This window comes from Aricia agestis, chromosome 10 (assembly GCF_905147365.1).
Source record: "Aricia agestis chromosome 10, ilAriAges1.1, whole genome shotgun sequence".
In the NCBI taxonomy this organism is placed as follows: Eukaryota; Metazoa; Arthropoda; class Insecta; order Lepidoptera; family Lycaenidae; genus Aricia; species Aricia agestis.
Genome location: NC_056415.1, coordinates 13,428,094 through 13,452,431, shown reverse-complemented (window position 1 = coordinate 13,452,431; position 24,338 = coordinate 13,428,094). Strand labels below are relative to the sequence as shown.

The 24,338-nt window shown below is 36.7% G+C and overlaps 1 protein-coding gene across 1 annotated transcript in view; it reads left to right on the top strand.

Moving 5' to 3' along the window:
* Nucleotides 1–2,026: 2,026 nt before the first annotated feature.
* The window catches only part of LOC121730854 (proton-coupled folate transporter-like), a 29,330-nt gene continuing 7,018 nt past the window's right edge, over nucleotides 2,027–24,338 (top strand). The window contains exons 1-3 of the mRNA XM_042120048.1: nucleotides 2,027–2,126; nucleotides 15,658–16,731; nucleotides 23,733–23,886. Coding sequence (XP_041975982.1) covers nucleotides 15,931–16,731; nucleotides 23,733–23,886 — 955 coding nt within the window. The 5' untranslated portion in view covers nucleotides 2,027–2,126; nucleotides 15,658–15,930. The remainder of the gene's footprint in view (nucleotides 2,127–15,657; nucleotides 16,732–23,732; nucleotides 23,887–24,338) is intronic.

The following is a 24,338-nucleotide window of genomic DNA, read 5'->3' as shown; positions in this document are numbered from 1 at the left end:
TACTCTCATAACCCAGTGGGACGGAAGACCGACACGACCGGCGAGAGATCAGGCGCAGGATCGACTTTTTACATGCCCATCCGACGCATGGAACATCTTACTTGTCAGACAATCAGGTGATCAGCCTGCATTGTCTTAACCAAACTTGGAAATAACATGTTTCCAACGCGGGAATCGAACCCACGACCTCCGAGTCAAGAGCCGCGCTCTATACCACTAGACCACGGAGACGTTATGACGGTCATATCTATGTAGTAAGTATACGATGCAACGTGGTATGTGTATTTAATATTATGTATACATTCTTGCACAAATGTTTGTCGATTGTTAACATATCAATGACGCATTGCATCTTGTATCTACGTGAACTATGGCATAGGAAAAATTTCATACAAATGTATGTCAATGAATAGATAGCCGATTCCGCTAGGATTACAAAGATATAAAAGACCAGATAATACCTTGCCCAATTACGTTAAATATAATACAAATAGATAACTGATTAGGTATTATCGCAATTATAATATTAAACAAATTGATTGAGCAGTAACTTCAGTGGACCGTATTGATACAACGAGTGACAAGGAATTATTAAAGTTAGAAAAGATTAAATAATTCTAAAAGTCTAGTCACACTATACTGGAGCATTTTTTGACACTACACTTTCCAGGGTCCCCGATATATCATTTGCCACCAGAGGGACGGTAGGGTCTTTCGTGTTAAACGTCGTGTCAGACAGACAAATTATTATGATTTATGACAGCTATATCATGACATGTGGAAGCTACTTCGTGACATATGACAGCTGCTTGACACAAAATCGTCACGATAGACCCTACGGCTACATAGCGCCATTTGTCCCTCGTTAGCATAAAAAATTGACTGCTTTAATAAAAAACAAACAGGAATCTAGTTAAAAAAATCAAAATATAAACCACTTAGAGCACCACTTTCTAACCTAAAATAATGCACTAAAAGCCCACTTTTTCATGTCACAGATAGACATGTTATATTAGTAGTATGATTAGTATGTCATACCAGTCCTGCTTAGAAGGAACAGAACCTAAGCGGTAATGCTCTGTATTTAAAAGAGTTCTATCGCAACTGACTAAGAAGTATAGAGAATAAAATATAATAATTTTATTATAATGTTCACTATACTTGACCCAACTATACCATATTATATGGTCGCTGTTAAGCATTTGACGTGTATTATCTCAAATACATTTGATGTTGAGTTATGAATGCAGTTGTTTTTTGTTCATTTAGAACAAGACTGCATTCAATTTTTTTTTGATTTTTTATTATATTATTTATTACTAGCGACCCGCCCCAGCGTCGCACGGGTATAAAATATATAGCCACTGAAAAAATGATTAAAATCGATAGCCTATGATCCTTCACGTGGTCTACTTCTTATCGGTGCAAAATAACATAAAAATTGCTCCAGTAGTTCGCGAGATAAGCCCTTTCAAATAATTTCCCCCGTTTTTTCCACATTCTCCTATTAGTCTTAGCGTGATATAATATAGCCTTCGTCATTAAATGGGCTATCTAACACGGAAATAATTTTTCAAATCGGACCAGTAGCTCCTTCAAGTTAGATTAGATTAGATTAGCGCCTTCAAGTTAGCCCATTCAAAAAATTTTCCCTGTTTTTTCCACATTTTCCTCTATTTCTTCGCTTCTATTAGTCTTAACGTGATAAAAATATAGCCTATATCCTTCCTCGATAAATGGGCTATCTAACACTGAAAGAATCATCAAAATCCGTTGCGTAGTTTTAAAGATTAAATGTAACAAAGGGACATGAAAGAAAAAAAGCGACTTTGTTTTATAATTTTTTATTTATTTAATTCAGCCATCTTGGCCTATATCATAAATACCTTATAGACTAACATACATTCAATTATACTAAAACTAACACTAACACTAATAAAATATGTATAGATATATTATGTTGTCTATACATTCTGTGGTTTTCACAACCAAAGTCGTGAGCAGCGGCGAGTTCACAGTCGCCAGCCCTGCGTCACGCCCGCTATATACTAGTGTTCGTAGCCGTCTATGTACAGTACAACACAAATCCGTGACAGTGCTAACGAAATGTGTTGTGATTGCACTGAGTGAGTATATCTGCATTTTTGGATAAACTAAATTTGGATAAATAACTAGCTGTCCCGGTGAACTTCATGTCACTTTAAAACCTTCCCTGGACTTCTACGAATATTTTAAGACTGAAATCAGCACAATCCGTTCAGCCGTTTTCGAGTTTTAGCGCGACTAACACATTTGAAAATCCATTTTTATATATAAGAAGACTAGCTGTCCCGGTGAACTTCGTGTCACTTTAAAACCTTCCCTGGACTTCTACAAATATTTTAAGACTAAAATCAGCCCAATCCGTTCAGCTGTTTTCGAGTTTTAGCGTGACTAACACATTTGAAAATCCATTTTAATATATAAGATGTTAAAACATGGGTATTTGAAAAATCAAAAACATTAGAAAAATATTTTGTTGGCCTGGCTACGAACTGTAGACTTGTAGAGGTAGATCCAAGCTGCAAGTTCTCATCCTCGTCCAACTAATCTTCTTTCAGACAATATGAATCCATAATAATATTATTAATGCTAAAGTGTGTCTGTCTGTCCTCTTCACGCCAAACCGCTCATCCAATTTTGATGAAACTTTATGGAGATACTTTGGTTCCCGGTAAAGGACAAAGGTTACTTTTTAATCCCGGAAAATGTACATAAATGTTTTTTGGATGAACAAGACTTTTATGGACAAGAAAACAGACTTCTCTAAGTTTAAGAGTCCAAACTACCTATCGAGGGCTTCCGAAGTGATAAGACATTATAGTTAGATAGCATTCTTAAGTATTTTTTTCGTAGATATAACTTTACAGTTCTCGCAAAGCAAACAAATCCTCTATAATAATTAAAGAAAAAAAAATACAGGGCGTAAACTAATTTTCATCCATACTTCCATATCCATACTAATATTTTAAATGCGAAAATGTGTCTGTCTGTCTGTTGCCTCTTCACGCCTTAACCGCTGAACCGATTTTGCTGAAATTTGGTATGGAGATACTTTGAGTCCCGGGTAAGGACATAGGATACTTTTTATCCCGGAAAAAGTGTACGGTTCCCGCGCGGTAGACGAATTTTGGCGCAACGGAGCTGTTGCGTGCGTCATCTAGTATTAATAATTACTTACTGCTAAGCGATGGTATTCTGAGCGATAATTTATCATTATAATATTGCAAATAAATTGAAATTTTCTTGTAGTGAAAACATTTACACAAGACAAACTTGCTAAGAACGTATTCTTAGCAAGTTTGTCTGATGATCCCTGTTCGGGAAGCTCAATTATGTTTTAAGTCGATCTTAAACTGGATGACCGTTAAGATCTAACCGTGACCTAATATAAGCATTTGTCGTCGAATTATTGGCCCACACATGTCCGGTTTGTCGTCAATGGTCAGTATTCATATATCATCCTACATAAAAAGAATAAAAGGGAGGTAATACAACTAGGTAAAGTAAATTCATTAAGGATTTCCATTCGAAATAAAAATTGAAAATTATAATATTATGTTAAAATTAATAGGTACGATTCACTACAATGGATATTGCTATTACTGGATTTAAAAAAAAATTGTGCCGAAACTTTCGAATTTAAATAATATTTTGGAAAGTTATTATATAGCATCTGAATAAATTAAAGAGAAAATATTGTTTTGTTTGTTCACATTGAATTGCATTTCGAAAATACTGGACCTGTTTTGATGAAATTACATTCAGACAGAGTAGGTCGCGGGCAAGGCCGTTTAATTTTAACTCGGCAAAAAGTACGTTTCCGCGGTTTGTTTGTCCGGCAACATAAGTATTAAGTATTGCATACATTCTTGTGTACGACCCTTAAACATTGCAGCACTGTCGCTATGTTGCAACGCACTTGAAGTCACACGGGTTGGCATTTTTTAAACCTAGCAGCTTACTTTCACATTCTGGCATATAGAAGTGGACAAGATTTGTGTGCAGTTCGAAAGCTAAGTTCGTGGTGTATTCAATAAATGTGTGTGCGTCAAAATATGTGTTTTTGTCGTGTTTTGAATGTTTGTTTAATAAGGTCTGACAGAAGTAAGTAGGTATTTTTTTTTTTATAATATTAAAACGAAAATTACTAGCAAATCAGTATTAGATTTTTCAGAGTTAAATATTGTAAATTTTATATAATAATAATAATATAAATAGTTAAGTAAGTAAGGTAGGAAACAGCACTCCTGCGCAAGGTTTTTCTATTTCTATGATGTTGTGGTCAGGTATACATAACTATAGTAATTAATTACCAACAGACAGGATTCTGTTACACTCAGTAATACCACTAGCATGTATACTTAAGAGGATACACCAGGGGCTAGAGAAATGAAAAAAAGTACGTTTAATATCTATAGCTGTCTCCCTTACCTCAAGCCTATACCGCAGAACGCGATAGAGACAACTACAGAAAATCAACGATTCGTAGTCCCCTGATTCCTTCTCCAAAACTTAACCGATTTAAGTACTTTTTTCATTAAATATTAAAGAAAGGCTAGAGCTGTGTTCCTATGTTTTTTTTTTGCATAATCTAGCCAAATCTGTTTTCTGGACGTTTGAATACAGCGGAAAATCTGGCCATTTTTTTGGGTGTTTTAACGTTCATATCTTATTTAATTAATCATTTATGAAAAAAAAAAGAAAACATAAGGACATTGTATTAGTAGCCGTAGATATTCAGAAAAACAACGTTTGTATGGAAAAAAGGGCGGTGTGGCTTAAGGCCATCCCCCGAGCAAACGCCCTTGACCATGCATTTGAAGCATTGCCGAGATCGCACAAAAATCCTATTACTAGCTGTCCCGGCAAACGTCGTTTTGCCATGTAAAGTGTTTCGCCCATATTGAAGTGAATTAGGTATGTACTTATAGTATGTACTTATATAATATATTGTGTAAGTAAGTATGTCACCATGGCAACGTCCATCGCTATACCGTCGTACAAACAATGGTCGCCGTCAGTCTCGAGTTGTAATAATTTACTATTATTTATTGAACAAAATATGCACTTATCAATATAGTTAGTGCCAGTAGTCGATTCTCAGACCTACAGAATACCAATGCATATAAAAGGTAAAAATCAGTAAAACCGTTTCGGAGGTGTACGGTATATTTTAGTATACCGTACACAATGTTAGCATTGTGACACGAGAATTTTATATATTATATAAGAAGATTATGGCTAATAAAACTATGTAAGAACATCTTATTTGAAAAAGACAACCTAACTTTTTAATGATGTTGTTAAAGTAAGGTTTGGAATTTCCTGTGGGAATTTCAGACATTCAAAACCAAAACATAAAACATTATAATATTGTCATTGATAACGAATTCCCAAAACAAAATCGAGTAGAATAATTTTCAGATTTCACAAACAATGTTTTCTTTCCTTATATCAGAAAGCCAATACAATATAAATATTATGAATATTTTTATTTTTAAGATTAACCTCCTCTTAGATAATAATATTATCAGAATTATATCTACATAATCTTATTGTTGTGCGACGGTGCCAGTTAAAAAAGTTTCAAATATTCTGGCAGACTAAAGATTCAGCTAAGTATATCTGGTACCGACTTCAAAATGATGAAGATTGAGTACAGAAATAGTTGAGTTTTAGCCGAATTCGGAAAAAGGCACTATTAGATAGGAAAAGTTATTTAATACTTTTTAGTTCATATTATTTAAAGGATGTTATTATTGTTTTTACCTTGGAAGACGGTTTTAATTTTTTGATAATTAACTTCAAACCTCGAATGATTAATCACTAATTTACTGTTAAAATTAAGAGTATCTTTAAATCAGTACCCATTAAGTAAAATTAACGTTTTTAAGAATGTAATTACTAATTTGTCTTATACTGTTATAATAAAAATCAATAATGTAGTTATATTATAACTAGATGTCCCGCGCGGCTTCGCCCGCGTAAATTAGGAATTTTACGAAAACCGTACATTTTTCCATAAAAAATTGCTCTTATGTCCCAAGTGAAGGGAGTATCCCTTCACTTGGTCTACTCTATATCTGTGCCAAATATTGCCATAAACATTGCTCGAGTAGTTCGTAATTTCTAATATTTCCCCCGTTTTTCCCACATTTTCCTGAGTTTCGTCGGTCGTATTAGTCTTAGCCTATAGTCGTACTCGATAAATGAGCTATTTAACACTGAAATAAGTTTTTAAATCGGACCTAGTTCCTCCGATTCCGTTTAAGCCAACATACTCTTCAGGTTTATAATATTAGGTAGGTATAGATTTTTTTTAATTATCGCTTGGCAAATCGAGTCTCGATCTAAAAGACTATGAATAGTACCAATAATATGGTATAATATGGTAGTGATGACGATGATGATGTTAATGATGAATGTAATTTGCATAGTAGCATATGCTTTCCGTTTTAAAACAACGCCGAAACTCCCAAACTTGTATCTATAAAGAATCAGGAGTTCTCTCAGCACCTTCCGAACCACGGTATACCAGGTATACCTTGGTGCAAAATCTTACTTGTTGGTAGCATATGCTTAGAGTACTTCTCACGAAACCGAAGTCACCCACATGTTTCCATATAAATTTTGAAGAGTTCCCTCGAGTACTTATGGATCCTTCATCAGATCACCATTTTTGTGAATATAATACCAAATTGGGATGATACTCTATATACCAAAAGAAAAATTTTGAAAATCGGTTAACAAAAGGCGGTCGAGTAATCGTTGAACATAAGAAAACGAACATAACACCTCCCCCATTTTGAAAGTCGGTTAAAATTGTAGCCTATATGTTATTCTGATGTATTATGTATAAGCTATATTATTGTAAAGTTTCATTAAAATCCGTTCAGTAGTTTTTACGTGAAAGAGTAACAAACATCCATACATCAACAAACAACAAACAACAAAAACATCCAAACAAACTTTTGCCTTTATACTATTAGTAGGTATCTCGTATCTCAGTGTTTGTGCGCGAACTCCTCCAAAATGGCTCAACCAATTTGAATAAAATTTTGTATGTACATTCGTTAGGCTTGAGAATAGTTTTTTATCTACTAAGAAGTAATATAAGAATATTGATACTAGAAATAATTTATATGGCAAAACAACGTTTGCCGGATCAGCTAGTTATCAATTAAAAGGTTTATTTATTTGCTTGCGTGTGGGCTCCAAATTACGAAGTTTAACTCGAGCACTCGTACATGAAAATGTAATCATTATTCCCAAGTTAACAGTGACAAGCAATTCTGGAAATTATCATCGTAGCACATATTTTTCGCGATCGCTGGACCGCGACGCATCTATCATTGTTGGAAATGATATTCACAACACGACGCCATTTTGAAAAATAACCATATACTGAGATCCGCACATACTTTCATTAAACTTGTCTTTCGAATGGTCTGAAATAGCCGACGAATAAAAAAAATAAAAAATAAGATGACAATTATGATTATAATTTATAAGTATCTTAATATAATGCTAAGGGTGGCATAGGCTATTTTTAGGGTTCCGTAGCTAAATGGCAAAATAGCGAAATCCTTGTAGATTCGTCATATCATACGTCCGTATGTCACATCCACTTTTATAATAAGTATATAAAATTTGTATTTTTTACTAGCTGTAGATATTAAAACTGTAGGTCAATAACCTCAGTTTCTTTTAAGAAACAAAAGGTCACAAGTTTAATGACCAAATAGCGACCTGGCCTTAAATTAAGTATGCCTTTGATGGTGAAGGCTTAAGATCGGAAGTATAAAATTATAGAGGTCAAATAACATGAATAATCTTGATAAATGTTCTCAAAACTAGTTGTCTCCTGAATCGTCGTTTTATTTGGTACACAAGATCTGTTTGTCTCTGTCTGGCATATTGAAAAAGCTCATGACCGACAATGGACATGATATATATAATTGATTGTACTGTCAGTTCTTGGTGGAAATTCATTTTAAACACAAATTAAACACAATATTACGTGCACTTTTTCCACTATATTCATTAATTACTACAAATTTAACATAAACGTTTAAGTTAAATTTGTCTTACTTAATAAATATAGTGGAAAAAGTACACGTTATATTGTGTTTTATTCATGATAGCTGCAGAGGAGTCCACACCGCCCTTTTTTCCATACAAACGTTGTCCCCTGTTTCCTCCCTGGATAATGCTAGTAGAGTTATTTTTTTTTTTCTGAATATCTACGGCTACTAATACAATGTCCTTATGTTTCTTTTTTTCATAATTGATTTATTAAATAAGATATGAACTTTCAAACACCCAAAAAAATGGCCAGATTTTCCGCTGTATTCAAACGTCCAGAAAACAGATTTGGCTAGATTATACAAAAAAAACATAGGAACACAGCTCAAGCCTTTCTTTATTATTTAATGAAAAAAGTACTTAAATCGGTTAAGTTTTTGAGAAGGAATCAGGGGACAACGAATCGTTGATTTTCTGGATTTTCTGCAGTTGTCTCTATCGCGTTCTGCGGTATGGGCTTGGGGTAAGGGAGATAGCTATAGATATTACACGTACTTTTTATTCATTTCTCTAGCCCCTGGTGTATCCTCTTAAGTTAACAAAACTAAGTGATAATACTTTAGGATGTGTGTATTGTGTTGTGTTCCTAAGTCCTTACATATTATACAGTTTACTGTTAAAATAGTAGCGCTGAAAGAGAAATAATTATTTTGTGATTTGTATGGGTAAGTGCCTCTAGACCTCAGCGTCATGAATTTGCCTATAAAAAAGTTACTCTGTCAGCGATGCTACTTTTACAGTAAACTCTATACTGGGTGCTACTACATACACACTACACACCTTTTTTTTCGTTGGGGAAATGCATTTACGCATCCCCGGCGTTCTGAGGAGGGCCACCGGGGTATGTGGAACTCCCTGGGGGCGGTGAAGGCCGCACCCGGGCATGCCCACTTTAAGGAGTGATCACACTGAGACGGGCCGCGCTGGGGCTCAGCGTACCGGGGCTCTTCGCAAAAATCCGTCTCCATACAATTTGTATGGAAGCGGAGGCGCGTATCGCACACTGTGTCGGGGCGCAGCGGATTTCCGCTTCCATACAAATTGTATGGAGGCGGATTTTTGCGATGAGCCCCGGCACGCTGAGCCCCAAAACGGCCCGTCTCAATGTGCTCACTCCTTAAAACCCAAACGGTGTTCCTGCTCTTCTGCTTTAGGCAGAGCCACGGGATATGCGGAATATATAACCACGACCCTGCCAGACACACTATACACACCCTAAATTATTATCACTTTTGTTACACACTGAATACGCTGCTTTACTGATATGTATTACGTATGTTGGTTAGTAAGCGGGAAAAATAATAATATTATATCGAATTTTAGAACTCCGATCGTTGCATAGAAACCAGCACAATCTGTAGACGTGTTAAGTCTAATTATTTAGTAGTTAACAGTAATTTACCTTATAGCAGTTTATTTTGAACCGCGACAAAAAGTCGATTGAAGTAATTACTACACGCTTTTATGCTTTGTTGAGCACAAAAATCTACAAAAAATATAACATATTAAAACATTCAAACAAGCATCATTTGATGCGACGTCACGTTCAGGGTCAATTCAGATCACAACGCGGGAATCCACCAATTATACATAGAGGTGAGCTAGTGCTAGTGGGGGAATCCCCGAAAAAGATTTTTTTATGCTAGCGATTTATTTTTGAGAGACTGGGTGGATGTAAGCTGTCAACCCAAAAAAGGGGACAGAAGTAGGCAACTATGAAGTGTCAGATATTGCCAATCGTGGTTTTATATGGAAAATGACAAGTTTTTGACAGGGAGTTAATGACCGCTAGGGACAAATTAGCCCGAGTGGAGTATAGTTCTGTGAAAATTCTATGGAAGCAGGTGCCAAGTTCATCTCTACGTGGCCCGCTAACTAAGCATACACTATACTGATTTTACTATCAATCAGTAATTGTCACAATAATTAGTGTCAACAAAAAAAAAACTTTTGAACACTTAAAATTTTATAATATTTGGTTTGGATCGTCAATTAACAAAAGGTAGCGAAATGTTATGCAAAATGCTATGTTTTTCGTAATAAAATTTTTATCAGTATCTAATAACATTTTATTTCCCAACGAACTGTCAAAATGTCGCAAAGGGCGGCGAAATTGGCATGGGCTGTCCCGGTTCCAAATATTTCATGGTTAGCTTTGATCAATTTTCCACTTTGTAGAACCGCCGAAATATTATATTTTTAATAGGACACCTCAGACGTGGGAGAGCCATGCTTCGGCACGAATGGGTCAGCTCGAACGGAGAAATACCATTCTTATAGAAAACCGGCGTGAAACAGCGCTTTGTTTCGCCGAGTGAGTGAGTTTACCGGAGGCCCAATCCCCTACCCTATTTCCTTCCCTTCCCATCCCTACCCTATTACCCTCTTCCCTCTTTAAAAGGCCGGCAACGCACCTGCAGCTCTTCTGATGCTGCGAGTGTCCATGGGCGACGGAAGTTGCTTTCCATCGGGTGACCCGTTTGCTCGTTTGTCCTCATATTCCATTAAAAAAACCTTTATACTTACTATAAATTTAATATGTTGCTTGTAAACTTTTGTTGGGCCAATATTCGTTTATCTCTTCATTAAACCACGTTGTCAATTCATCCTGGTAGTGCTAAAATGAAATTTTGCATAAATGTGACAAATAAAAATTCTAAATTAAATACCATAGGTGCGTCCCCTTATGCCTCAATTAATATTATTGTATCTGTTAAAACTTTGCAAGTAGAAAGGTCCACTTACAGTGTAGTGATTGAAACAATATAATTTTATACCTAAAAGGGGACAAAATAATCAGACAAAGATTATTATTTATCAATCAATAAACAGTGTTATCTACTACTTGCCATCAAAGTGTACTGACACCAATCGCAGGTCATCTAACTGTATTCATCATCATCAGATGATACCTGCAGCCAACGCCTCCGTGGCTTAGAGTATGGCTTTTGACTCGGGAGGGTGTGAGTTCTTTTAAGGGTTCCGTACCCAAAGGGTAAAAACAGGACCCTATTACTAAGACTTCGATGTCTGTCCGTCTGTCTGTCTCCAGGCTGTAACTCAAGAACCGCTATAGCTAGTCTTCTGATTTTTTTACAGATTGTCTAAATGTGTATATCTGTTGCCGCTATATCAACAAATACTAAAAACAAAATAAATTAAATATTGAATGGGGTCTCCTATTCAACAAAGGTGATTTCTTTTGCTATTTTTTGCTCGATAAAAATAATGGCAACACATAAGCACTTGAAATATTCACAAAATACTTAATTATCGTATTTGTACTTTAATGATTTATAATAAAATTCAAATTAATTACATAATTAAGGGGCTCAGATATAAAAAACACTATTTTTGCCTATTTTGCTCTATAGTGGTACCCTTCGTGCGCGAGTGCAACTCGCACTTGGCCGATTTTTTTTGTATCTGTTACAGATATCTTTGTATCTTTGCCTGTTTTTTCTAATATCTACTAATGCACCTAATAATATTATACCAAAATCTTTGACAAAACCCTAACTGCTACGAGTAACATAATAATATTATGACTATCGTATTGAAATTTGATATAATAAGAAGTCTTCATGGACCTCTATCTAGACGTTGTAAGTGAACTTACAATACCAATACAGTCCTCAAGATCGTCTCATCATGAGAACATAACAAGCTGCAGGATATAGAGAAAACAAACATTGTATTCGTTTGGAGTATGCAATATACAAAGGCATTGCTGGTATTGAAACGAAACTACTAGAAGCAGTTAGTCAAATTGCATTCAATATTTGGTAGCGAAAATAGGTATAGAAAGCGTATAATAAGACATGACGCGTCGCTTCGTGGCATGGCATTTGCCCTATGCTCTATGTCAAATCCCATATATTTTTGTTAACGAACTTAGGTGCCAAAACTAATTTTTGTATTTGGTCGCTGTTAAGCATTTGTGTACTAACTAACCCATATATATTTTTTTTTTATGAATTTTGAATGCTTTTTCTAAATGATTCAGAACATTCAGATCTCAAAACGTATTTATTTTTTGTGGGTTAGTACACGAATGCTTAACAGCGTCAATTTAACCAATCTAGTCCATTTTTATACATTTATGTAAAAAAAATCATGTATTATAATTAAAAAATACGGAAAAAATAATATGAATTCGGCATAGCTACATGTATAGCGAAAAAACAATAATAATGAATATTACATAGTTTATTTATTATATAGTTGTATAATAATGTGGGTTGAAATATATTTCAAACGCCTTATACGCTTCCTTTAGTGACTAGTAACTATGATAAGTTTATCACTAGATTGATCATGCATTAATATTGTTGACGACTCCTTAAATAGACTAATTAAAAGCGATTTTAATCCTCAAATTCCGTCTTCTTACCTTTATCAGGAATTTTAAATTTTAATACTACTCTAAGCTTTAGCAATTCTTATCCTTTTCAATAAACTCATAGATATTTAAATATTTAAATGCGTGACTTTTCGTACCTTACTCCGATGAGTAAACCGTGAAATTTTTGTGGGCTTTAGGAAACAAGAAAGACAGACAATACCTGAAAACCAAAACCAAATTATAATTATACTCTGCCATAATATTATAATACTAGCTAAAAGCCGAGCTTTGTGAGGGCTCGCGTCGTCACTAGGGAATGCAATCTCGTTCTCGCGAGATCTCGGCCTTTTTTAGCGAGATTGATCTCGGACGAAAAAAAGGCGAGATCTCGCGAGTTTGACGAGATTGCACTTGAGCATAATAATGTCTTATTCGAAGCGCGGACTGACACGGACGGAGTTGCAATCACGGAGTAAAAACAAAGTGGAGCTGGCTTAAGCAACTGTGCACTGTGATTTTCAACTAAGTCTATGTTTTGACTTCTCGTTGTTTTGATAGTTAAAGAACTGTTTTATTACTAAAAGATTTGTGTTTGATAGTGTATACTTTAAGTAACTATTAAAAATATACGTGGGAGAGCCATGCTTAGGCACGAATGGGCCGGCTCGACCGGATAAATAACACGTTCTCACAGAAAACCGGCGTGAAACAGCGCTTGCGCTGTGTTTCGCCGAGTAGGGGATTGGGCCTCCGGCAACTCACTCAAGTTTGCCGGAGGCCCAATCCCCTACCCTATTCCCTTTCCTACCCTCCCCTATTCCCTTCCCTTCCCTACCATCCCCTATTACCCTATTCCCTCTTAAAAGGCCGGCAACGCACATGCAGCTCTTCTGATGCTGCGAGTGTCCATGGGCGACGGAAGTTGCTTTCCATCAGGTGACCCGTTTGCTCGTTTGCCCCCTTATTTCATAAAAAAAAAAGTGTGCACTTTTATAATTCTGGACGTCACGTTATCGTGGGTACGTTCAATGCCCTTTTGATTTTACGCAGCGCGGACATTTTGTGCGGTTCAGAATTGTAGACGTCGTGATGTCCTCTAACGTGCACGTTAAAAACTTGTCGTCGACGGAAATTTAAAAACGTCTTCATATATTTCCATACATTGTACTTCCCTATGTTATCGTTTTACCGCAGACGTCCACGATATTACCGCCACGTCCAAAATTATAAAAGCGCACAGAAGAGAAGACTGGTTGTTTCTTTCATTTGTTATTTGATAGATAGTAGATACGTACTTATGTCAAAGTTTGCTACTTAAAAATGATAGACAGATACGTCAAACAATGTTTGATGCATAAAATTTAATTGAAAAAATCCGTGAAAATGAATGTTAATCTTATAATAATGTGATTATTTGCAAAAAAACCCACCAAACTGCTAATCTCGCGAGATCTCGAAATTGGCGAGATCTCGCGGTATTGTATTCATAAACTCGCGGGATCTCGCTTGAGCCCCAATCTCGCGAGATTTGCATTCATAGCTGCAGGTGCGTTGCCGGCCTTTTAAGAGGGAATAGGGTAATAGGGTAGGGATGGGAAGGAATTAGGGGAGGGTAGGGAAGGGAATAAAGTAGGGGATTGGGCCTCCGGTAAACTCACTCACTCGGCGAAACACAGCGCAAGCGCTGTTTCACGTTGGTTTTCTGTGAGAACGTGTTATTTCTCCGGTCGAGCCGGCCCATTCGTGCCGAAGCATGGCTCTCCCACGTATATATAGTATATTCAATTCAATTCAAGAATTGTATTGAATATACTATTAAATGCGCTATTATATACTTACTTAGTTTGTTTTTTGTAGTGATCCTAATATGTCGTCGATAGGATTACATTCTACTAAAGGTACACGGGATTTGTCGTTTCGATCGATCGTCAAGAAAATCATCCAATCGATTTTTTGAACGTAAAATCGTTTGCGATATTGCTACACACGTACAATTTGTCGTTCGATTTTAACATCGAGGAGATAAATCGATACGATAATTGTCCCGTGTATGGGCACCTTAACAGTTACAGTAGTACTAAGTACAAAAGTGTGTGTCATAATGACATGATTGATATTAATACAATAATGATCCTGATAAGTACAATAGTATTTGTGACGATAACATTGATGATATTTTATGTTATAAGTTACAAATTTGTTTATGTTAATTATTATTGATATAAGGTGGTAAATGAGTCGTAAGCTAATATTGTTTATTTTTAGTTCCGTACCCAAAGGAGAAAAACGGGACCCTATTACTGAGACTTCGATGTCTGTCCGTCTGTCTGTCTGTCTTCAGGATGTAACTCATGAACCGCTATAGCTAGACATCTGAAATTTTCACATATTGTGTATATCTGTTGCCGCTATCAAAACAAAATATACTAAAAACAAAATAAAAATAATATTTAACGGGGGCTCCCATACGACAAACGTGATTTTTTTGGCCTTTTTTTTTGCTCTATATCAATAATGGCAACAGGTAGGTACTTGATTTTTTCTCAAAGTCCTTAGTTATATGTGTTGTTTAATATTTACCAATAATATTAAAATAAAATAAAAAATTAAGGGGGGCTCCCATACAAAAAACACAAGTTTTGGCCTAATTTTGCTCTATAATGGTACGGAACCCTACGTGCGCGAGTCCGACTTGCACTTGGCCGATTATTTGTTTTATTTTAATTCATCCGGAAAAATAAAACAGTATTTAAGTGACATTATAAACAAGTTATATACCAACATGATACAATGTAATATACATTGTTATCGCATAATAAAGATAATAGACATATAATACGTCTTAGAAAGCTTTTTCTTTAATTTAGGCAAGTAAAAGCTAGTGATACTAAGAGGCTTCTATATGAACGAGAAGATTCGTAGAAAATATTAAATTTATCTAGCACAGAGTGCTTCGAGTAGATTTACCTGATATAAATTCAGTTTTATGCAGAAATCTGAAAAATGTAAAACACGTTTCAGAAAATAGAAGCAGAATATTTTGATTGCCTAGAAACTAGACCTTCGATAAAAATGATGTGATAACACAATTAATATTTTATAATTAACGTAAACATTCGACGCAGCTCATAAAAGCTTAATTTGTTTGTAAAACGCTATTAACAAAATATTTTAATTATTTTCAGGTAACTATGCATAGTTAAAAATCAATTAAGCAACAGAAAAATGTTTAAACAAACATGCAATTAAAACGACGTGCGACAAAAGGATAGACTCAATTTATCATTATCTACAATTAATTGATAACAAACAAACATATCGGAGGAGTAAATAATAAAGGCAGTTGTGTGTCAGATATTGACGGCCATTGTGTTTAATGAAACGTTATACGTATCCAGCTGCAGTTGCGACGGAAAATGAAATACGCGTTATAAAAGATTCACACAAGTGAAAATACGATGGCGGAAAAACAGGAGGCGACAAAGGAGGAAAATCCTCTGAACGTGAGGGACGGGTACAAGAAGTACAAGGACAGAAACTTCGCAGAGAAACTATGGTACCTGAGGGACAACGTCACAGTTGAACCCCTGCTGGCTGGCCTCATCATACCCAGCGTGATATCCAGATTCGCGATGGGAAACTTCAACCTGGACAAAGCCTGCCGAGTCAACCTCGCCTACAATGACGTGATCTGTGATGCGCTAGTGAAAAAGAACAGTGACAATTACACAATGTATGAGAAGGAGGTGCAAAAATTGATATCGTCTATAGATATTTGGAAGAGCATTCTGAGTACTGCGCTGCCCTGCATCATCATCATGTTTTTAGGCGCTTGGAGCGATAGAACGGGGAAGAGGAAGCTATGCATATTGCTACCGATTTTCGGCGAACTCGCCACCTCCATAAACAATATTGTGAACGTTTACTTTTTTTATGAAATTCCTGTACAAGTGACGGTGTTCTTGGAGACGTTCTTCCCAGCGATCACCGGTGGCTGGGTGACGATGTTCCTTGGTGTTTTCAGTTACATTAGTGACATAACATCGGAGAAATCCAGGACTTTCAGGGTGGGGCTAGTCAGTTTCTGTATGACAGCTGGCCTACCGATTGGGTTAGGGATAAGTGGGATCCTGTTGAAGAAGATGGGTTACTATGGAATATTCAGCATGACAACCTGCCTCTTCATAGTAGTTCTTATGTACGGGTGCTTCTGCTTGAGAGAGCCAGACCAGTTCCTTCAAGACAATGGATTTCCTCCTGTAAGTAAACAATATCTTATCTACAGTATATTATCAGTAATCTTAGCAAAAGTACTTGTTGAGGAAACATTAAGACCTCGTTTCTCAATAGCATTCCTTTTGATAGTCTGATAAGTGATAATCATTCCAATTTTGCTACTTCGCTTGTTGATAATTAGTAAGCATCATAATTCACCGATAAATATTTCTAAAAATACATCTTCGTCTTTTTGGAAATTGGTTAAAATACCAAGTCAAAAACATCGCTTTGCACCTGTCCTGTTTTACTATTGTCACGTAGATTTAGCCCGGCCGCACATTGTCCGAAATTTCTGATCAGAAACAGTTGAACGGCCGCGCTGTCTCTTACATTTGTACTGACTACTGAGCCGAGTGAGCTCGAACTCGCCGGAAGGATATTTCGGGTAGTGTGCGGGGTGGCGGTCCGGTGAAATTCAACTGTTTCTGACCAGAATTCGGACAATGTGCGGCCGGGCTTAATCAGATGTGCCTGGCTCTTATTATTGTCGATGTGTTGTTACGAGTGGAAATCGAATAGTGTGGACGGGCTACAAACAATCGAAATCAGGCGTTTGTTTGAATACGCTGCACTTTCTACTTCTGTGTGTAGCTGTATTGCTAATTACAAATTTATCTATGCAAACTAGATCCTATCTAGGCCGATTTTGGCCGCTATGGACCTTGAGAAAGATATCAGCTGGTATTTTATAATTACCATAAATAAAATAATATGCTATCACTGCAGTGATTGTCGCATCATGGTTATATGTGATTTGTGGTCCGTCTGCTCTAAGGCTAGTCAGGTGGCTCTTGCGTGCAGATAATTATAGATTTACAATGCTTTGTTTACTACTGATTATAATCTATGATTATAAGGTAATTCTGCACGACTTCACCATCAGAAATTACCTGATGTTATGAAAATTAAATTTTTGCTAGTAATTACTAGATATTTGGTATTTCTACTAGGGTTTTAGATAAGAATCGATATGACTTAATGTGTCCTTAAAAATAAAGTGAATAGATTAATTGGATTGAATTATCAGAAGATATTGTGTTTTCGTTTCAACATACACGTGATATACACTTGCGCTCTACTAAACAAAACACATACATTGATGTCTTGTGTTTACACGAATATTTTGCATATATACATGTTTTTTAATGAAATAAGGGGGCAAACGAGCAAACGGGTCACCTGATGGAAAGCAACTTCCGTCGCCCATGGACACTCGCAGCATCAGAAGAGCTGCAGGTGCGTTGCCGGCCTTTTAAGAGGGAATAGGGTAATAGGGTAGGGATGGGATGGAATTAGGGGAGGGTAGGGAAGGGAATAAAGTAGGGGATTGGGCCTCCGGTAAACTCACTCACTCGGCGAAACACAGCGCAAGCGTGTTTCACGCCGGTTTTCTGTGAGAACGTGGTATTTCTCCGGTCGAGCCGGCCCATTCGTGCCGAAGCATGGCTCTCCCACGTAAAATTAACATTTAACATTATTATTAGAGAGAATTGCATAATATTTTTAAGAAAGTGCATTAAGGCCGTCCCCCGAGCAAACGCTCTTGACCATACATTTGCGCGTATGCCGCGTTGCCAATTTTTTTTTACTTATCTTAGTTCAGAATTGACCTAAAAAAATTAAAATGTGGAATTACATATTCCGTTTATTACGTTATTTCCGTATAGTTTATGATATTTCCGATCTATTGGCGTGTGTTTCAAATAAAAGTAATGTGTAAATACTAGTATTTACAAATTACTTTTATTTGAAACACTATTCACCACCACACCACAAACACAAACACCATTCAGCATCTCCCTAGGGAGATGCTGAATGTATGCTTGAATTTTAATAAATTGGTATTACTTTGGAAGCTAATAATATCAGGAGTATAATAAACAAAAATAGGAAATTAATAACGTGTAAAGGAATTTTCGTATACTGAAGATATATTTTTATTTTGTAGCTTTCAAATTATGAGTTATAAAGCTCTAAAAAGCGGTAAATTACGGCATCTCCGTAGGGGGAGCGCCTTAAGGTCTTGATGATGATGATGGTTGTTATTGTACTCAAAATCTTATGTATAATATATAAGGACTCTACAATAATATTATAATATATTATAGTATACAATCTGTGGACAGTAACCAATCTTCACATAGTGTAGTGTCTAAAGACAGAATATTCTAGACGCCCGTTCGGTTACCGAAGTACGCATATTTTTTATTTCTAACTTTATTTATTATGCGTCAAACGTCCAAGACAGCAAGCGAAATCGGCTTGCCTATGAAAAAAAAATTAAACTACGTCATAATTATATCCATTCACCTACTGTAATAATAAGTAGTTACGCATTTTGACGTTTTTGGTATACTTAATTCGAAATAGACAAATAAGCAAAACAATAACTTTTCGGCTTCAGCGAACATCATTTTCACATCAGAACAAATAACCCGCTGGTAAATACAAATTATTATGTTTTGATCGTCACGCCATATTATGTAAAATTCATATTTTCCTGTAAAATGACACAATGGTGCGAAAATGTTAGAAATGACAACTGTTTAACTTTTGCAATGTTCAAATATTCATAAATTAACACTAGTGGACTTAACAGACAAACCTTTCTCGTACCAACGAGAAAAATGTATCAAAATAGGTCCAGCCCTTGTGTTACATTAAAAAATATGATATTTAGTATTAAAATTATGAAGAACATTCACTCCTAGTCACCTAGAGCTTTGATTCGCACTCGCATTCTCAGAGGGTATTCAATTATTCATACATGGTGGGCGTGTTGGTAGCTCAAGCCGGAGGTCGCGGGTTCGAATCCCGCGGACGACGGAACAAAAAGTTTTCGGGAGTTCCTGGGTCATGGATGTTTATTAAATATGTGTATCATATCTATACTTATAAAATTACATGTCCTGACTGACTGACTGACTGACTGATTCATCATCGCTGAGCAAAAACTGTAAAAGTTACAGCCACGAAATTTGGTGAGTAGGGTTGTTTTATTAAGTAGACACCCACTAAGGAAGGAATTTTGAAAATTTTACCCCGAAGGGGGTGAAATAAGGGTTGAAAGTTTTAATGAAAGTCCGTCATTTCTTGAGTTAGAAACATAAAACTTTATTTTTGGGTTACTGATTAAAAATGAATGGATACGTATTTAAGCGTTTTTGGAAATTCTACCCCCAAGGGGGTGGAATTGGGGTTGCAAGTTTGAATGAAAGTCCGTTATTTCTTGAGTTAGAAACATGAAATTTTATGCGCCCCCCTCACTAAAATTTTCCTCTACACAAAATTACCGACTTACATTTCTCCTTTTTGAAGAACAAAGTTAAAAACTAAACTAAACATACGGTTTTCGAGAGTTATTTGATTGAACACCCCTGCGCCTGCGCCCCCCCCCCCCCCCAAACCCCCGCCCTCCTTACATTTCTCCTTTTTGAAGAACAAACTTAAAAACTAAACTAAACATACGGTTTTAGAGTGTCATTTGATCAACCCCTCCCACCATGGATCTGTTACTTATAACGAAATGGTATCGTGGCGTTTTCTCCTTTTTAGGAACAAAGTAAGTCATCTATACATATAATAAAATCGTAGGAAAGTCAATAATGTACATTAAAATTTTTTGAAAAATAATACTTGCGACGTGATCTACAATCGATATAGAAACCAAAAATATAGTTTTTATAATTTTTGTCTGTTTGCCTGTTTGTCTGTATGTATGTCCGGGGTAAACTCAGAAAGTACTGGATGGATTTACTTCAAATTTTGCACGGATATTACTTAGAAGTTGAGTCAACACATAGGCTATATATTATTACGATATCGCCTAGGGTGGGGGGGAGCTGCTCAAGTTTAATTATTTTTAGTTTTTTGATCATATCGCTAAAACGGTGCATCGTAGAGAAACAAAGTGCAGTACACAATGAAAGCTCATAAAATTTCCTACAAATTTTTCCTTTACACTTTGTATCTATCTCTACTCCTTTCCTTGCTATGAGCTTTTATCTCTCTTATCTATACAGATTTCAAGTGTCGTTTGATTTATATGCAGCGAGCTTCAGCACCGGTCGTTTCTTGGGGGGGAGGGGGGGAGGGGGAGCACAGCCCCCTCCGCTCCTTAAAATTTTCCTCTACACAAAACTATGTCACCAACTTACATTTCTCCTTTTTGAAGAACAAACTTAAAAACTAAACTAAACATACGGTTTTAGAGTGTCATTTCATTTGGGGGGCTGTGCCCCCCCCAACAAACCCCCCCCCCCAACATGGATCTGTTACTTATAACGAAATGGATGAATGATCGCCTAGGATGGGGGGGAGGGGCTCAAGTTTCATTATTTTTAGTTTTTTGATCATATCGCTAAAACGGTGCGTCGTAGAGAAAAAAAAGTGCAGTACGCAATGAAAGCTCATAAAATTTCCTACAAATTTCTGCTTTTCACTTTGTATCTATCTCCACTCCTTTTCTTGCTATGAGCTTTTATCTCTCTTATCTATACAGATTTCAAGTGTCGTTTGATTTATATGCAGCGAGCTTCGGCACCGGTCGTTTCTTGGGGGGGGGGGGCTGCGCCCCCCCCCAAACCCTCCCCCCCCCTCCTTAAATTTTCTTCTACACAAAACTATGTCACCGAGCCAAAAAGACCAAACAATAACGTTTATTGTATGGGAGCCCCCTTAAATATTAACTTTATTTTGTTTTTAGTATTTGTTATTATAGCGGCACTATAAATACATAATCCGTGCAGAAGTGTAGCTGTAGCGGTTCTTGAGTTACCGCCTGGAGACAGATAGACAGACGGACAGACATCGAAGTCTCAGTAATAGGGTCCCGTTTTTACCCTTTGGGTATGGAACCCTAAAAATAATATATTACATTATATAATATAACACCAAGATTGCGGATACAATGCTGTTATAGAGGGAATACTGTTACAAGCCTCTGAATATTAATACTGAGGATTTCTCCTCCTTTGTCTTGTGAGACCAACAGCTTATAAGGGTATTTCCTATCTCAATCGCTTGAAACAGACGTAGCACATAGCTCAATGCTAAGAAAATGTCCAGATGAGGCGTTTTACGCGCGAGTGAGCGACTCACGCGTTTTACGTGTGAGTGAGTGACTCAGTGTACCCGAGATACTAGAGCTACATACATCGCGTCCAGATGCCTACGCACGTTTTCTTACTCGCGCGTGAAACGCTTGCAATGACTGAGCGGGACTCTCGACTCACCCGTAAAACACGTGAGCGACGAGGCGCGAGTCGAGATACTTGGGTGCCATTGCAGCGTCCAGAACTACGCGCGAGTCCGTTGCGAATGGACACGTATTTGATTGGAGCGTGATAACTTCGAGTCCATGTTTGTAGCGTAAAGGGCCCCGAAGACGATCAAACGGTTTGACTCAAACACGTAAATTTTAGTTTGATTCAAACCGATTTGATCGTTTACAAAGCTAGTTTGAACGGTTTGTCAAATATTTACGTGTTTGAAGCTTGTTTGATGAAATTTCATATTTTCGTTGTGTTTGACGCGCCGTTTGATCGTGTTCCGACGTGTTTGATCAAACCCGCTTAGTTTAGTGCTGGGTTATGAAGAAGAAAAAAAAGAAGCTGCAGTTCATAGCACTTTCTGTAGATGTTCGTGGGTAAAACGATATTATCTTAGTCGATAGGCCATACCATTAATTTGGACCAAAGTCGTTTCCTTTTTTTTTCACTTCTGACGCAAGACATTAACGTTATAAACATAAGGTAAGAAAATCTTGATCTCCGTTCTAGAATCTGGACTCTAGAGTCTAGACACTAGTGCATCTTCTGTATCACAATACGTGTACTCGACAGCGCGTATTGAATGAAACTGCGCAGTGTCGTTTGACAAACCATTCAAACCGACATCAAACGGTTGCATCAAACACGTAAGGTTTGAATCAAACCGTTTGATCGTCTCGGGGGCCCTTAAAAAGGCACGTAAAACACGGTATCTGGATGCAATAAATCGGTATCTATATGCAAAGCGACTTCGCGCGTAAAACGCCTCATCTGGACAGGCACTAAGATGCTGGGAAATACGTCTAAAATGGACATTGTAATTTCGTCTTTTGAAAAGTAATAAGACATGATGGTAAAAACTAGATCAAGATAAAAAATTAATATGATATAAAAATGTTTTTATGAAGGTAACAAAAATTATACTACTGAAATAAACGAATCAAACGTTTAAAAAACTTTGTCTTACTAAATACATGCACAAATTACTTACCATGGCCGCCGAAAGCTGAGGTTATTTAATTGATCAAAAAAATTAATGCGCTGCTATTGCAAGTATACAACGGTTAAAAGCACCGATTGTGTACCTGGCAAATCGAGGCGATAGCTTAGCGATCCCTTCTTAGTCTAGGAGCTATATGAAAAATGATCGCACAAAATTTTGTTAACTTATGAAAACAATTGACCTCGTATAAAGACACAGATTTATTATAGATTCATCGGAAAATCAATTTTCTCAGAATGAGAATCTCCAACTTTTTATGAGTTCGAAGTGACACTCAGTTTTCAGACTTTATACTCAGTTCACATCGAGTATGCAAATTACGATAGCGCCATTAGACTAGGAACATCTGACACTTCATTATCAATCGCCATATAACAAGTTTTTGACCGCTACCACAATAGACAGAAATAACCGCTACCGCCTCGATTCGGCGGAAATACTTTGTATTAAAATTTTTCAATTTCACAATCAGAGGAAATTTTACTTTTCTTTTTGATCCGGCTTGATGGTGGCAGTCGTCATCGTTTTTTTATAAAATTAATAGGGGGGGGGGGGGGGTTAAACAGGCTACCTGATGGAAAGCAACTACCGTTGCCCATGGAGTCGCTACATCAGAAGAGTTGCAAGTGCGTATACGCAATGCGATTACCAAAAAAATTTTGTCTTGTTCGTAAAAAACAAGCAATAATATGCCCAAATGATTTTTCAGATCGAACGAATCACTTCAAAAGAGACGTCGTTCTTCGATGTTACCCATGTTGTGGATACAATCGGAGTTGCGGTGCGGAAGAGGGCAGCCAATAGAAGAGTCAAAGTCATTCTTACATTGGTAGCAGTATTCATTCTATACGGACCATCTATGGGTAAGTTTTTCTTCTTCTATTGTCAATACCACAGAAATAAATCAAGATAGAACGGCTAAGCGGGTGAAGTACGCGTGTTTCAATCTTGCACAAGTGAGCAAGATTCGTTGAACGTTCATTCAGTCAGCGCGCACGTCTCGACTTGATTACACCGGAGCGGTTGTGCAAAAATGCCTCACTGTACAGTGTCTAATTGTAAAAACAGAAGTATGAAAGTGAAACGGTCAAAAGGAGGTATTCCTTTTCACGGGTAAGTTATTTGTTCTAACTAAATGCAAAGCAAAAATTTACACGATCGATTCCTTAGCAACGTACGCACGTCGCCGTTCTATCTTGATTTATTTCTGTGCTCAATACTTTCGGTAAGTGCCTTGATGATAATGATGCCGTGATAAATGTTCTGATAATCGTGCCTTTGACAGTTAAAATGTTTTTCTAGGTTTTGATTTATG